This window comes from Nannospalax galili, unplaced genomic scaffold (assembly GCF_000622305.1).
Source record: "Nannospalax galili isolate Female #2095 unplaced genomic scaffold, S.galili_v1.0 scaffold898, whole genome shotgun sequence".
In the NCBI taxonomy this organism is placed as follows: domain Eukaryota; kingdom Metazoa; phylum Chordata; class Mammalia; order Rodentia; family Spalacidae; genus Nannospalax; species Nannospalax galili.
Genome location: NW_008342399.1, coordinates 653532 through 669904, shown reverse-complemented (window position 1 = coordinate 669904; position 16373 = coordinate 653532). Strand labels below are relative to the sequence as shown.

General features: G+C 40.8%; 1 protein-coding gene across 3 annotated transcripts in view; it reads left to right on the top strand.

Moving 5' to 3' along the window:
- The window catches only part of Arhgef28 (Rho guanine nucleotide exchange factor 28), a 373543-nt gene extending 363674 nt beyond the window's left edge, over positions 1–9869 (top strand). For all 3 annotated transcript variants that reach the window (XM_029566139.1, XM_017799469.2, XM_017799470.2), the window contains one exon: positions 8735–9869. In XM_029566139.1, coding sequence (XP_029421999.1) covers positions 8735–8898 — 164 coding nt within the window. In that variant the 3' untranslated portion in view covers positions 8899–9869. The remainder of the gene's footprint in view (positions 1–8734) is intronic.
- The last annotated feature ends 6504 nt before the right edge of the window (positions 9870–16373 follow it).

The following is a 16373-nucleotide window of genomic DNA, read 5'->3' as shown; positions in this document are numbered from 1 at the left end:
ATTTTTAATTGAATGTTTTGCAAATTTCATAGTTTGACCCTATTTAGAGCCCCTCCCCTATTTGCACCCTCTCCTTAGTATCCCCCACCCAATTTCATGTATTCTGTTTTAAATGTATATTAGGCCTATTGAGTCAAATTTGTGTCCCCAAATGTCTTTTGTGTGGGTCCATCCATTGGAGCCTGGTTAACCTACCCAGCATCGCTCCCTTAAAGAAAACTGACTCTCCCTCTCCCAGTAGCTATCAGTTGCTGGTAGATCTTCAGCTAGGGTTGGGGCTTGGTCCCCATTTCCCCACTTCTATGCTAGGATTTTGTCAGTCTTATGCATGCTGTCACCATTGCTGTGAGTTCATTTGAGTAATTGCCCAATGTTTTAGTTTTAAATGAACCCGAGCAAAAATGAGTAAAGAATAGAAATCCAAATTCCCAAAGAACCTTAACAATTATTTTCTAAAGACAAATAGATCCAGGATATAAAATGAGATGCTCTCTGAATTATAGTTCACCTAAGAGATATTATTGGATTTTCGAGGCAAGAGAAAAGACCATTCCTGAATCAGTATCACATTTTATAGGGAACTATAAACTCAAATGAACCTTATGCATTTTATAGGCACTTTGTACATCTTTCTAAGTAGATAGAAACCCATACATGAACTTGCCAATGACTTGTCATACTATTGCACTAAAACTGATATAAACATGTTTGTATTTGGGGGAGATTTCTGATTCATTGCCACAGTGCTCCATTTATTACAGATATATAGAAGCCACACTGTTGGAACAACAGAGACCCTTTTATAATATTATAATTCAAATATATGAAAGGCTATTGACTCTAAAAGTTATCATGAAATTTTTCAAACATGTACAGAATCTGTTGGATGAATTTCACTTTCTCATAGCCAACTTAAACTGTTACCAGTGCACAGCCAATCTTGGGTCTAGTCCCTTTTTTCTCTCATATCAAATTCTTAAAGCAAATTCAGGACAGCTTATTGTTGCATCAAAAAAAGTTTCGGTATCTTTTTCTGAAAGGTCTCTTTTTCAGTATCTCCACAATATCACCACACCTAAAACAATATTAGTTGTCACTTAAAATGTTGTCAGTATTTGATTGGCTGTGATTGTCTTATAAATATCCTTTATGCTTGCTTTGTTAAAATAGGATCCAAATAATTTCATATATTGCATTTGGTTGGCATATTTCTTGAGAATTTTACTTTAAAGTTCTCTTACCTCTATTTTGTGTGCACGCATGTGCGTGCACACACACACACATACACACACACTTTTAATATTACAATTTCTTGGTTGAAAAGACCAGTATGTATTTTTCTGAAAAAATTTTCCCCATTCTGAATCTTGCTGATTGCATCCCCATGGTACCATTTTACATACTTTGATGCTGTAGTTTCTAAGTCTGGGCAAAGACATTTGATGAAATGCAGGCTTTCTGTCTTGATGCAAAAACATCCCCATGGATGGAGCTGTGTATTTCTTTTGCATCCCATCATGGGACATACAGTATCTGTTTCCATTTGCATGATGCGGAGATTGAGCCCTAGGTTTGACTCTCAGCCTGATCTAACTATTCATTATTAAGTTTCCCACTGGCTTTTTTCTTAATAGTTTGAGCAGCCTCTACTGATCTTTGCTCTGCTCCACTCCATACAGGGTCATGAGCTTCTAGATTAGAAGACCTCACCGACTTCCACCTTTTCACCCTGGGTTTATTCTGGCATCTTGCTCCTTTATTTCCTCTGCAGAGCCTATAATACATTTATGATTCTCCAGTGCCATGGCCTCCAGCGTGTGTTTCATGGAACACAGCATTCATTGTAAGGAATGCTTGGAGAAGAGGCTAAGTTTGGGGGATGCCTTGTATTATTGTTCTTCTGAGAGATCTGTGTGATATACAGGAGCTGAGTCTATTCCACTTCTGTGGAGCCTGTCAGTAAAGGTGCTTGACTTAACCCTTTCATCAACTTGACCACTGTTTTCTATTGCCATGAATACCTATTGGTATCTTATCTAAAGACACATACTTTGAGGTGTTCCTTGGGGATGAAATCCAGAATATTCCTGGTGGGACTTGCTGATGTCAAGGTCATGGCCACTAAGTGGTGGCGACTTTTTTTGAAGAAAGGCAAATGCAAGAACAAACTGAAGTTTAGACAGCAGATTGCCACACTGTATATGGTGCCTTTTGTTAATACAGTCTCATATTCATGGTACTGATGGCTTCCATTTCTCTGTTACTTCTTGGCATTACATACATATCTAATACAGACCATATATATATATATACTAAAGTCCAACTCTCACAATGTTAACAAAAACTGTCACAATTTACTTTATAATTTGAACATGCACATACCACATACATTCATAAATATTCTCTCTCTCTTGCTTCTCCAAACTATATTCCAGTTACTGTCTTTGAACTATAATTTGAACATGCACATACCACATACGTTCATAAATATTTCTCTCTCTCTCTCACTCTTGCTCTCACTCTCGCTCTCATTCTTGCTTCTCCAAACTATATTCCAGTTACTCTGTTTCAGTATCTATTTCTAGGTACAGTATCGGTACAGAAAGAATACGAAAAAGAATCATAACACCAATTTAGTTTTTTGCTTCAGTTATCAGCTCCAGATTGCCTTTCATGACAGAGGGTCACGTCCTGTTTTGTGGCTCACTATGGAAAATTGGGTTGAACAAAATTAGGGACAGAGCCCAATTTTCCTTTGCTCTAAAGATACCTCAAGTTCTGTACATAAATGTTTTCCATTAGCGGGAAAATGTTGTGCATTAATGCTCTTGAGAAAAAAGAGTGATTGCCAGTAATGCCATCAGGAAATGATTTTTTAAATGTTTCAGAGTGTAAGCATGAATCAGTCACTAAATAAGGAAGGAATACAAATTATTTTGTAGAGTTGGAGCATTAATGATAAAATCATTTTTTGGATAAATTATTCTAGGAAAGTGTGAATTTGGGGTTTGAGGACATACACAAGGGGTAGAGTAGTAAGATTTACAAGTCAGTATGCTTGATTCAAATAAACAAGAGCAAAGCCAAGACTCGGAAGATGTGAAGTTCTGCTCTGTGGGATAAAACATGGGAAGGGTTGGACAGTACGTCATCAGTGACTTCAACAGTAGACTAAACATGCTTCATGCTACCCTGGGTTTCTGGGTCCTTGGCCATTGGTTTACTGTTTGACTCAATTCAGACCTCAGTGTTGCTGTGCATGATGAAAGTTATAGTGTTTTTAATTTTAAATACAAATTTAATTTCAAAATGGTTATGACTTCAAATGCATTTTCTGGTGGGATTTGGTGGCACATACTTGTAATCCCAGCAATGGGGAAGTGGAGGCAGGAGGATCATGAGTTCAAGGCCAGCAGGGACTACATAATGAGCTCCTACCTTTAAAAAAAAAGCCAGATAAGTAAATAAATAAATATATAAATAAAAATGTTTTTATGTTCAGGAGATTCAGAAAAAAGCAAAGCATATGTTAATTAAATGTTTGTAAATGATAAATAAGCCTTTTGTACTTGTCACAAACCTGCTCTTTAAGACAAGTTACTCTTCAGTTTGCTATTCACAGGAGAGGAGATCAAGTGTTGATTATGGCTGTGGGTATTACTTTCAACTTATTAGCTAACTTTCCAACCCTTTAAGGATAGTGTATGGGCTCCTTGCAAATTTGTGTTGTTGGGAAAGCTGAAGGGAGAGGGGCAGAAAAAGTAACAATTACTTTAAAAATGTTAATTTAAATGCAACTTCAAGAAATGAATTTGATCACATTTCTTAGGTGCTAAGCAGTAGGACATGCCTTCTTTCTGTTTTGTTTTTTTATATTTTATTATTTTATTTTAAATACATTTTATTGAATTTTTGTGTATTTCATACACAACATCTTAGTCTTCTTTATAGACCCTTCCCCATCAGCACCCTCCCATACCCCTCCCCACTTGATTTCATGTGTTCTGTCATCTATGTTAAGGTCTATCAAGTCAAATAAGTGTCCCCTGACATCCCTCAGTGCAAGTTCATCTACTGGGGTCTAATCAGCCTATCTAGTGTCGCTCCTTTGCAGATCAGTTCTTTCTCACCCAGTAGTAATCAGCTGCCCAATAGTTCTTCAGCTAAGATCATACTATTTTTATTTTATGTGTATGAGTATATTGCCTGCATATGTGTAGTACATCCATGTCATGCAATGTCCTAGGGGGTCAGAAGAGGGTATGGGATTCCCCTGGAGCTGGAGTTACAGACAGTTGTTAGCTGTCATGTTGGTACTGGGAATCGAACTTGGGTCCTCTGCAACAGCAGCCAGTTCTATTAATGTCTAAGCCATCTCTCCAACCCTTCTGCTTTGTTTTTCAACTTCTAGAATGTTTGTAAAATCACTGAGCCCAAACACAAATGTAAAAAATTCACACACACAGATGGCTCAGTGGTTAAGAACACTGGTTGTTCTTGCAGAAGACCTGGGTTCAAATCCCAGCACCCACATGGCAGCTAACAACTGTCCATAACTCCAGTCTCAGGGGATCCAACAGCCTCTTCTGACCTCTGTGGGCATTGCACGACATGGGTGCACTTACCTCCATGCAGGCAATACACGCATACACATAAAATAAAAATAATAAATAAAAATTTTAAAAAATTCACACACACTATAGGAAGTTTTAAGGGGATTTTGTGATTTTAGCCCAAGACTTCATGAACTGAAACCCAGAGAGGAGAAATGACTTGACCGAGGTGACATTTAACTTGGAGATGATTTCATTTGCTTCACAATTTAGGAGTTATTTTGTTCATCTTAAATATAACACATTGGGTTTTTATATACAGTCTACAGTGAGATCCTTAAAAATAGTTAATTATCAAGTTTTTTTCATAATAATAACAATAATAGAGGTGATGGAAGGCTAATTGTCTTCACAGTTGGTTAGAAATTACAGTGTTTGATGAGCAGAGAAAAGTGTGAAAATGATGAATGTAGTGTCAAGTAGGTTGTAACTACAGACTGGGGATCAGATTTAAGACATCATCTCGGGGCAGCAGTGCTCCACGCATGCAAGGTCCCTTGGCAGCAAAGGTTTTTTTTTGTGCCATGTGTCTATAAGAAAAAGTAATGCCAGCCAAATTCTGAATGGCTATAATTTAAAAAACTGCGCTAGGAGACTAACCCAGACCCCATGGTGGTCTTCATAATGAGACTATGGAAATTTCTTTCAGAGGCTAAAATTTCCATGTGTGAATGGAAGCTCAGTTACATAGCAGAAAACCCCGAACCAGGATTTTACTTTTCTACTTGCTTTAGCCAGGCTTTCGGTTTTTAAAGTGTATTTCAGCTTATTAGTCCTTATTTTAAGCTTAATAATGTGTACTCTGTTCAGTTTCCAGAGATACAGTAAGGTTCAAATTAGTTATGTCAAGGGGGTAGCATTGGTTTTTTGCAGTTTCTAATTTTTGTCTCATTTTACTTTTCACTTGGCAAATTCTGAGTCTATTAATATTATTTTTCTTATTAAAAATAAATAAGTTTATTTTATTTCCATTAGTTAATTGAAATTTTTATCACAAATAAAATTGGATAATTTATTTCACTCCCCAAGAATTCTGCTTTCTGAATCAGTGAGGTTTAATTTGAACAAATATGCTTTCAGTTTAGGGTTCTATATGATGGTCATATTCTCTGGGGTAAAAAGTGTGGAAAAAGGTGGCTCGCCTTCAGAAATATACAGTTGCACTGCAGGAGTTCTCTCGGTAGAAATGGAGTAATAAAATCAGAAATCACAGAACAGTTTCTAATTTCAAAGACAGACTGCCTGACCTCGCCTACATAGTTCGGGTAGAAATGAAGAAGGAACGGAGAAGGAAATTGAGTTCCCCTCTGGGTGACGACACACAGCCACCACACAGCATCCATCTGAAATTACCGTGAGGGCCCCTCAGCCACTTTAGGGTCCAAGGTCCCAGTAGAAATATCGTCCTCATGTTTTATTCTTACTTGAAAATGTTCTGGCTTAAGCTCCACTCCTCACTACAAGTGTGTGTGCTTGCACATACTCCCCTTGCTCCACCCTTATTCTTAGTTCTCTGTCTTCCTGAGCTGCAGACTATCCTTTCAGGATAAAAGAATTCTTTCTGGGCGCTGGAGAGATTGCTCAGTGGTTAAGAGCACTGGCTGTTCTTGCAGAAGACCTGGGTTTGGTTCCCAGCACCCACATGGTGGCTAACAACCATCTATAACTCCAGTTCCAGGGGATCTGATGCCCTTTTCTGACCACCTCAGGCATTGCATGACATGGGTGTACTTACAAACACGCAGGCATTACACTCATACATACAAAAATAAAAATAATAAATAGAATATTTAAAAAATTCTTTCTGGCATGCACTTGCTTCTTTGGTTTGCTCTTTGATTTGCTCTTGAAGCCATTACAGTAGCATTCCAGAGTCTCGGGTTCCTGGGCATTTTGGATTCTGCTTAATCTGCTTAAAGGAAGGAAGCTTCATGGATTAGGGGAGTATGCTCAGAACTGTCAGATTTCAACAGTCACTTCCCAACCACCTCATTTGGTGGGTGATTTTTCATTCTCAGTGTAGTAGTTTCTGTGTCCCGACTGGACCCTCTGTTGGCAAGGGGGCAAAACCATGGCAACCTAGATGATCTGTTCAGTTGCCAGTACTTGCTAGATGAAAGTATTGAGATTTTTTTTTCCTTTGAAATTGTGTCATATCAAACATCAGCTGTTCAACTGGGACTATTTTTCTTTTGTGGTGAAATGGTTTCATCCAACAGCTAGGAAAAGGAACTATGAGCGTGTGAACTTTGTCATGGTCACAGACAGGCACACCCCGTGTCCTAACACAGTCAAATAGGATAGAGAGAACATTACGGGTTGATTTGTAGCCTTGCTCTGTTTGTGAAATCATTGCTGGGGATATTTGTGTTTGCTTGATTAAATGGGGCGGTTGCTAGGCTGGAAGTATTGCTATGTTGGTTTAGACAGACTCAGTACATCTTTTGCTTTACTGTTTTTTGTAACTGAAGAGCAAGTATGAAACATTTAGGGTCTTGTAACCTGGAAAAGTTGAGTCACTTCCAACACCTAGAAGTGAGATCATGAGACCCAGACCTGAGGAGGAAGGTGTCTTCACACAGCCTTGGTCCTCTGAGTTGAGGTCTAGGATACTTCTTTGATAGATACTGGGGATAGAATTTAACTGACCTGAGTCTCAGTTTTCCATCCTGTAAATTGTGGGCTTACAATATTTTGAGTTGCAAAGAGATAATGAATGTGAATGCCTGGGTACAGCCCCTGAGCTCATGGGCAGAAGGCACTGTTAGAGGGTGGCTGGGTTTAGAAGCATCTTCAAAGTCTTTTGGCTGTTAATGCCTTCCTAATGTTTGAGATACAGGACATGAAATCAAGTTTCCCCACTCTAAGAGATTTTCTTTGTGCCCTAGGAGCATGGAGGTTGTAGCTCATTTGGTAGAGTGCTTGCCTATCATACACACCTGAAGCCCTGGATTTGATCCCTAGCACTACATAAACAGAACATGATGGTGTACACCTGTAATCCCAGCACTCAGAAAATGGAGGATCAGAAGTTCAAGGTCATCCTTGCTAACCTGGGATACATGAGCCTCTATCTCAAAAAAAAAAAAAGGTCAGGCTTGGCCTGTGCCTTTGAGCAAGCCGTGGCTTGCAGCCTCACCCAGTCTTGTTCCCTTCCTTGGGGTCCCCCCTTTGCTTAAGAGCAACAGGGCTCCGGCCATTGCTTCTCCAGGCATCCTGTGTCTACTTCCTATGGTCCTGGCTGCTGCTTCCCCATTGGCCCCTCCTCACTCCCCACCTGGATATCCATGCCTGCCTTTGGCTTTAACTAGAAGTTGTCACTTGTGATTTTTGCCATATTGCCACACCTCAAGGAGGTTGGTTATTGAAGAAAAAAATAGCTGCAAAATGATTTGTAGCAAGTGTGTTTCCTTCTTCAAATCAAAGCACCCCTTCTTCTCCCCTTTTAAAGCAAAATATAGAGGCTTTTTGTCAGAAATGGGGAAAGAAGACAGCGCCCTGCTGTTGCTAGGCAACCGGGGGGTTGGGGGGGGAACCTAAGCTCCGCTACAGTTGCCACTGGCATGATTTTCGCTGGGAACCTGGCTGCTCTTGTGAAGTCCTTTGAGCAGTGTTAACTGACTTGCATAATGGTGAGGCTGGATGATCTTTGTTCTTCGACCCCTTTCTCCTCACCCATTGCCCACACCAGTAACGCCCCAGATAAATTGAGTCTTGAGGTCACTTCTTGACTGGAGATACTTTGAGGGAAGATGCTGTGCAGATGCAAACATGTTTTGCACATAGCAGGATATCTGCATTTCCAAGGCCTGAATCCATTTGAGAAAATCAATGGGCATCCCTTTCTCTGGTAGCAGTGATGTAACAGCCATGAATGGGAACCACTCTGTCCACTTGACACTTCACTAAGAGTGTTTTGCAAAGGTAGTTTTTCCTCACAAGAGACGTTTGTGCCCACAAATACTAATGAAATCACTGATGGCCACTGTGTTCTCTCTTCCTGGGCTTTGCCATTTTCTCTGTGGCTGAGTATGTGGGCACTGCATTTCCTGATTGAGACATAGTACCTTATGGGTCCCAAATGGTTATCACCTGTAACCTGTGATATCTTTCTGTTGCAGATTTGGACTCCTTCCAGACAGAGTCGCCAGCCCCTCAGGACTCAAATCCACATGGCCCTCAGCCACAAACACTTAGAGCAGAAGCAAAGCTAACTCTACAGATGGTGGCCAGACAAGGTGGGGATGCCGGAGATGGAGCTGAAGAAAACATTGTTTACCTCTGACTGTGTGGTCACTATTTTTCCAAACAAATAAACAAAAAAATTGGCACTTTGGGGAGAACCTTTTCCCCCGGCCCCATTTCTTGTGTGTGTGATTGTCTGTGCCCAAATTGCTTTAAGAATAATATTTAATATTTCATGCAAGTTCATTTCTTGGCATGAACCTAATAATTAAATTATTGAAAACAGCTCTGTTTATATCATCTTTAACTTATCATGCCTACTTTCAGGTTTCTGAAGAAGCTAACTTGAATAAGCCCAAATATGTTAAATGTTTTGACTTTAGAGTAAAATTTCATACTGCATTTTGTACCCATTCATCTGCATTTTGAATTGCTGTTTAAGATCAAGATGAAGCAATTTCAATTTAAAATCTGCTGTCACAGTGGTTGCTTGCTGAGAGTGGCCTTGAGAACCCAAAAGGCAGAGGAGGGTGTGGGAAGGGACTTTCTCAGCCAGCTTCTGTTCAGAGCATCAAAGTTGGAGAACTGTCATAGTCACCATGCAACCCATGTGTCCTGTCTAAATGCCTGTTCTGACCAAGCAGCCACCATACAGGAACAGTCTGGACACACTTAGGACCTGAACCACATGGTTTGTGGCTCACTTTCTTCTAATATTGATGGTTCCACGTCTCTTCAGTAGCATCTTTCAGCCCAGACCAGCGCCTCCAACATGCCAATTTTGCTGTAAATAGTAAAACTCCGTGATAGCTCTTGCATCTGTCAGCTGGCCTGGAGTGGGTGCAGAGGACCAGCATTCACTGGAAGGAACCACACTGCACTTCTTTAAGGACAAAATGGCTAGTTCCTGGTGAAGCATGCTGCCTGAGTGGGCTTTTCTACAAAGGGGCGAATGGCACTACTTGCTGTCAGAGTAACATGGATCTCTGAAAAAATAAAGCCAGGAAATGTTCTCCTGTTGTTCTTCAGAAATATTTGTGTATGTTTTGGTCAGTGTCAATAAATATCTTTTACCTCATTATTTTACTCTGTAATTTTAATATTGAGCATAGGACCATAGCAAAATATGCATTTCATACACATAAATCTCTCTTTATGGAAATATAAAATAAAAGAGGACCCTCAAATTCACCCAGAATTGCAGCCATGTACAGGAGAGACATGGGAGGGAAAAGGTATGCACTCAGGTATTAATTTATTCTTCCTAAAGTTAGAGATTATATCTACATTGTACTTTCACATAGGCAAACCAGATATTTAAGTTTTTAAAGAATCCCTTTGTAGGGACACTTTTTTTTCTTAGCCTTGCTGAATTTTTCTTAAAGTATATTTAAAAGTTCAGTGGCTAGGTTTTTCCCAGAATGGCTATAGCTCACTAAAATTCTAGTCCATCACTGCCACTCCAAGGGAAACTCCTAATTAAAAGGCATAGCCACTATTCCTAAAGAGTCCTACAAAGAGAAGTCTATCTTTGTTGCTTCAGTTAAAGTCAGTTCCAGAACCCTATATCCCTTGAATGAAAAGCATAATTATTTCAGTCTAAATCTCTGTTCTGATGCCTATAAATATCTTCTCTTTTTTCATGACAGTGGAGATGGAAATAGCAAAAATATGTAAAGATGTTTAAAAAATCCCCATGGGGTTCTGTTTAAAAATCTGTGCTCAATCCATTTCCAAGTCCTGAAAAACCAGAGCCTTCATGCAGTCCCCTTGGGAGAGCTTGAACATCTTTTGAGATACCTATATTCATAGGTTCCTCTTGGTAATTCTCTTGTTTAATATTCTGGTGTTGTGACTGATATAACTAAATGGCCGCATCTTCTTGGCAAGTTCTTCCTTCTTACTTTGTCCTCACTATATAATGAACACAGTCTTCACTATTGTTTGAATGCTTCTCTGCCCCCTACCCCCAAGTCCTGTGTTGAAAACATCATCAGTGCATTGATGGCAGGAGATGGGGCATTTGAGAGGTGATGAGATCATAAGAGTGGAGCCTGCATAAATGGGTTTAGTGCACTTGTTAACAGAGGCCTTGAAAAATCTCCCCAGTCCTTTCATTGTATGCAGAACACAGCAAGAAGATTCTTTCTGTGACCTAGGAAGTTGGCCCTCATCAGATACCAAATCTGCTGACACACCTTGCTCTTAGGCTTCCTAGCCTCTGCAATGATGAGCCATAAATTCCTGTTTTATGTAAGCCACCCAGTTTATGATATTTTGTTAGAGTAGCCCGAATAGACTAAGAAGGACCTTGACAGAGACTGCTGGCTTTCACACAAATTCACTGATCTTATATGAAGACCAGCCTATTTCCCATAAACAAGTTTTCCCCAAAGGGTCTACTTTGGCCCCCAAGTTGAAGTTTAAAGGAGACAGTCATCCCCTTCAAGTTTTGTCCTTCAAGTTTTGAAAAGCCTGTTGCTCCATCCCTTCTAGGCTGCATGAATTTCTGCATCATCTCATTTTGAGTTCAAGTTACTCTGCATTTCATCAGGATGTGCAATTGCTGATCCTATACACCTTCTAGCACATCTGCAGGGGCAGCCCTGTTCATTCAGAAAAGTGTAAAAAACAGCTGCTGGGGAGGAAGGGTGTGTGTGCACAGGAGCACATTATATAAGTTAAGAAAGTAGCATGATTCAATCATGAACTAACGAAGAAGCAGAAAGGAGTAGGTATTCTCTCTGACTTGTGATTACCTTTAAACTCAGACAAAGGTAACCAAAAGGAAAACCCCAGCTTTAGGTCATTCATGTTCAATCCTCTCTGTCTTTGCCATGAACTGGCACAAAGCTTATCGACTGAAAGAATGGATTCAGAGCTGATGTGCCACTTACTGGCTGTGTGTCCTTGGCATTCTTTACCACTGTTTCTTCATCTATAAAAAGATAATTAATTACCTTATGGGATTGCTGTGAAGATTAAATGATTAAACAGTGTTCTTAGAACACAACCTGGGCATAGTAGTCACCCAGTATTTGCTGGCTATTATCATTAAAAACTATTAATTGCTCAGCCTTTCCCCAGGTTTCAGGAAAATTGCTTCTGCTTGCCAGATACTATGAATTTAGAAGTTGAATGCTTGGGGATAGATAGTGTTAGGATTTCAGTAAGTTTCCACAAGGTTATCTTTTCACTCATTTGCGTCTCCAAACCTCCTTTAACTCATGTATTTAATAAATATTGACTGTATGCAAAAGGCCAAGCGATCTGTCAGGGACAAAATGAAGATGGACAAATCTGCAAGCTATTGGAGAGGACTAACAGGTGGACAGATGTTCCTAATAAAGCGAGGCACCAGCAGTGATAAGGAAATGTGCAGGTTGCCATGAGACTTCACAGGAAGAGCCTGCTGGGGGTGAGTATATGTGGGATGGGGGAAGCATGCTAAAGAAAGGGATGTGTGTGGCTGGAGGATGGAGACAGTAATGGAGGACGCATTCCTAGCAAGGGAGCAAGCCAAGCAAGTCTGGAATCAGAAAACAAGAAGACAGGACAGGCATGGCAGCAAACATTTGGAAGTGCCCAGAATGAGTTCTCCCAGATTAGGTGTCCTGTGAAATCAGCTCTGCATCTTTCAAATACCCTTATACATGAAAGGCCTAGCCGTTTCCATAGCAACTGATGGTTCCACAAAAGGCCAGGCTATAGCGTAGGGAGGAGCATCTGCTACTGTACTGGGATGCTGTGCTCTTAAAGTTTGATGTAATACCCCTATCTGGTCCCTTCTCTACACCCACCTCTACCAGAAAGCAATGTAGATTCCAGTCAAATGAGCATCTATGTATCTTTCTACTCGATCCTAAGCCACAAGAAACAAGAAGTAAAGGGATGGCCTGGGATCACTTGCAGATGCAGACTAGAGTGGAGTTCCAGAAAAGTTTCAGGATACTGCTTTGGGATTGACTGAGAATTTGTATGATAACCCACAAGGCAGGATGCTGGGGAAGAAAAAGGAAAGTTCATTTTGCTCTTCTGCTTTCTTTGGTTTGTCAATCCTGCTGCTGCCCCCAGACCCATTTTACTTTACTATTCAGAGGATATGGATAATGGAGGTGGTAGGGAGGGATGAGGCATTTGGGTAGAAGATTCCAGAACCTTGTGATTGACATGAAGAGATTAGTGTTCTTTCCTGACTGCCTCTTGTGCACAAATGTTCCCACCTAAGTTTAATAGAGGTGGTAAAAGGATACAGGAAAGCCAAACAAACCTGGGCTCTGCTTCCTGAATCTTCTCCAGTGGTACTGGGTCTTACAACCCCAGAAGGTCCCATTCACAGAGCATGGACTTACACTTTGGAGCACCCAGGTTCATGGAGTCCAATGTGAGAGGAAGCAGCTGCCAGCTGGACAATCCTTCAGCTTTGCTTTTGAACTAAGTTGCTTATCTATGAGTTAGAGATGTTTGTAAGAGCCATGCCTCATTGTGAGAACTACATGAATCAAGCCCAGGTCATAAAATAACACACAGTAAGCACTCTAAAAATGACATACGCTGGTGATAGAGGTTGGGAAAAGGCAGGCACAAGTATGCTTGAGAAACAAAACAGCCAGGGCCTTATTCAGTTTTTCATAGTTCACTTTCCTGCGTCTCTCAAGATATCTAAGAACCAAGCCTGCCATGATGTTGGGCTCAGAGAAAGAGCTCTATGCTCTACACTGAAGGAAGGGATGAGGGTCAGAAAGTCTCAGATCAATCTCCAGGCTAGATCCAGAACCTGATCTATTCCATCCCTTTGCTTCTGGCTGCTGGGTTCAAAGCCGTCACTTCAAGTTGATAACTGAACATCGTTTGGGGTGAAGGAATTTGACGGGAGATCATGGTTCAGTAGTTCCATAGAGGCTTCATGACTGAGAAGCTTCAACGCTGCACTAATTGAATTCAGTAAAATTCTTGTAAAGGCAGAAAGTTGGGAGTTTTAAGTACTGCCAACAACCAAGATTTTCTTTGCACATTGTATTAGGTTTTACAGTAGTATTAGAGAAATGTCCCCCATTCCTGCAAACATCCCAGTTCTCTCTTTAGTTCACAGGCCTGATGACCCCATAGACTGCCAATCAACTTGGTTCCCTCCCCCATCAATCCAGGGCCTATGTTCAGGGGTTCACAAAATTTCAGGTCCAGGGAAAATTTAGGAAGGTTTTTTTGTTCATATGTTCAATCAAGGGCCCCAATTTTTTTCGTAAAAGGAATCTTATTTCTTTGCTACAATACATTTTTTAAAACTTACCCATTCATCTGCTTAAGTTCTTTTTCCTTCTTTCTCCTCTGGCTGGCTTCATGTCACTTGCTTGTTTATAGAAGGAGGCAGTGAGGGGGAAAGGAACTAAAGACCTGTAATGAATAGTTTACTTCTGGTTAGCTACCCAAGTTAAACATTTATTGATGGGCGCCGATGTGATTTGAAATGCCACTTGGGGTAAGTGCCTGGCTTCTTTTTTTCATGCTCTCTGTACCTTTTGCCCCAGCCCCAAACACCATGGCTAATGTCTGGGCAGGCTTTCTGGGTAGTCACCAGAGCTTATTTTTACAATCTCTAACATAACGGCTTCAAATATAAACACAAACACAGTCAGCATCAACCAGAGCATCTGCACGGGCCAGGGAGCTAAAACAGAGTCTCAGAAATGTGCTTGCTATTTCCCTTGGCAGCTTTATAGCCTCCTTGGAAAGCTTGGGTCTACCTCAACAGTGCTGGCAAGGCAGACTCTGACTGGCATGACTTTGGCAGGTACCAGCAATGGACAATGGGCTTTTAATTAAAGTCTGAGGAGCCAGAGCTCAGAAAACACCCCTCCTGAGGAGTTGCTTTTAAACACGTGCATATCTCCTAACTACCCAGCAAACAATAGCTGTTTGCAATCCAAGCAACTGTGGTCATTCGTCTTGTCTTCCTAGCGCAGGAATTTCTTGCAACGTGGTGATGAGATTTTTCTTCTGTATCTTCTTTGTGATACCTCCCCCAAAATAGTGCTTCCTTCTGTTCCTAGTTTAAAGCTGTTGTTTCTATCATGGTGATCAACATAACTTGATCTTTCCAGGCAAACACTCTCCGTGCAAAGTTCTCATTATACCTGACAGTAAAATTAATGTAAATATATCTTGGTTATGGCCATATTTTGAGTCACTTACTTGCACGAAGATTTTCTAATGTGGAGTCTGGGCCTGTTAAGTACTGTTACTATGGAGACGGTGTGAGAGTTAGATTAATTAAGGCTCGAACAGATGTTGTGAAGTGTGTAGAATATGCTGTTTTCTGTTAGCAATTAAAGAGGGTATGTGTGTATGTGAGAAAGAAGAAAAATAGAGACAATCAGAAACAAAGCAGTCAGACAGACCAACGTGCCAGGCACTGGGCATGTAACCTTTCCTCCAGTAAACCTCACCACCAATAACTCTGCTGACACCACTGTATTTTCTTATCCACCCAGGCCAGACAGAACAATTATTTAAAGTGGCCAAGTGGTCTGCCCAGTCTTCCTTTCTTGGTCTGATTTATAAGAGGCATAAGGATATACAAAAACATGTTCTTGGATCAGTGGGTTCAAATGACCCATCTGTCTGAACACTCAAAAATCAAACTGGACTGTGTAAATGGTTTTTAAACTGCCTGGCAGGGAGGCCAAGTTCACAGACTGCAGCTACATTAGCCATCCAGTCTGCCAGAAGTACTGTCATTGGTGCATTGGTTGCCAGGAGGGAGACTGGCTGTCCACTGTCATGGGGAAATTGCCACTGGATCCCTTCAGGACTAGAAAGTGAATTAAGCATCAATCTGATTCAGGTGTCATTTGCAGAATATTTATTTCAACTTGAACTGAACTTTCTGATTTTAAAGAGCACCACATTTTTTTTTTCTTTTTTCTTGAGTAAGATATTAGTATCGGGATGAGGTCTGATTTTGCAAACTGGGTTCCAGTTGAATCCTGTTTAGTGGTTCCAGGGAGTGGCATCCCCATGTTGTCATCCCCATGTAGCCTCTTCTGGTTGGCAGGGAGTAGTTAATTGCTTAAAAACATCTAAAGACTTTCCCTCTGGGTGGGCAGCAATTTTATTTGAACTGGTAGCTTTTGAAGCAGGGTAATGTTTTTCTTTGTCTCATAGTAGTGGTAGCGGAGTTGTCTGAAGATAAGGAATCAGAAAAAAATCACAAAAGAACTGTTTTGGTGTGTGTGCGGGGTTGGGGTGGGAGGGATGGTTCAATCTCCTGAAGGCTGAAACTCAGCCTCCTCCTGTCTACAGACTGTGAAAATAAGTTGGAATGTAATGATGATGTTATATGGTCAACGATGTAAAAAAAAGTGTGTATTGGTTGGGGGAGGGCACATGCTTTTAAACAAAACTTGGTGATTGCTCTTACACATGGGCCTTTAACCAGTCAGACACCCAGACATTGCCTTTGCCCAGTCCTGCCCTGTCACAGGTTATCAATTACTGTAGCCAGGTGGACATTAAGCATTAATGATGCCAGTTCTCTCCTCTCCTCTCCTCTCCTCTCCTCTCCTCTCCTCTCCT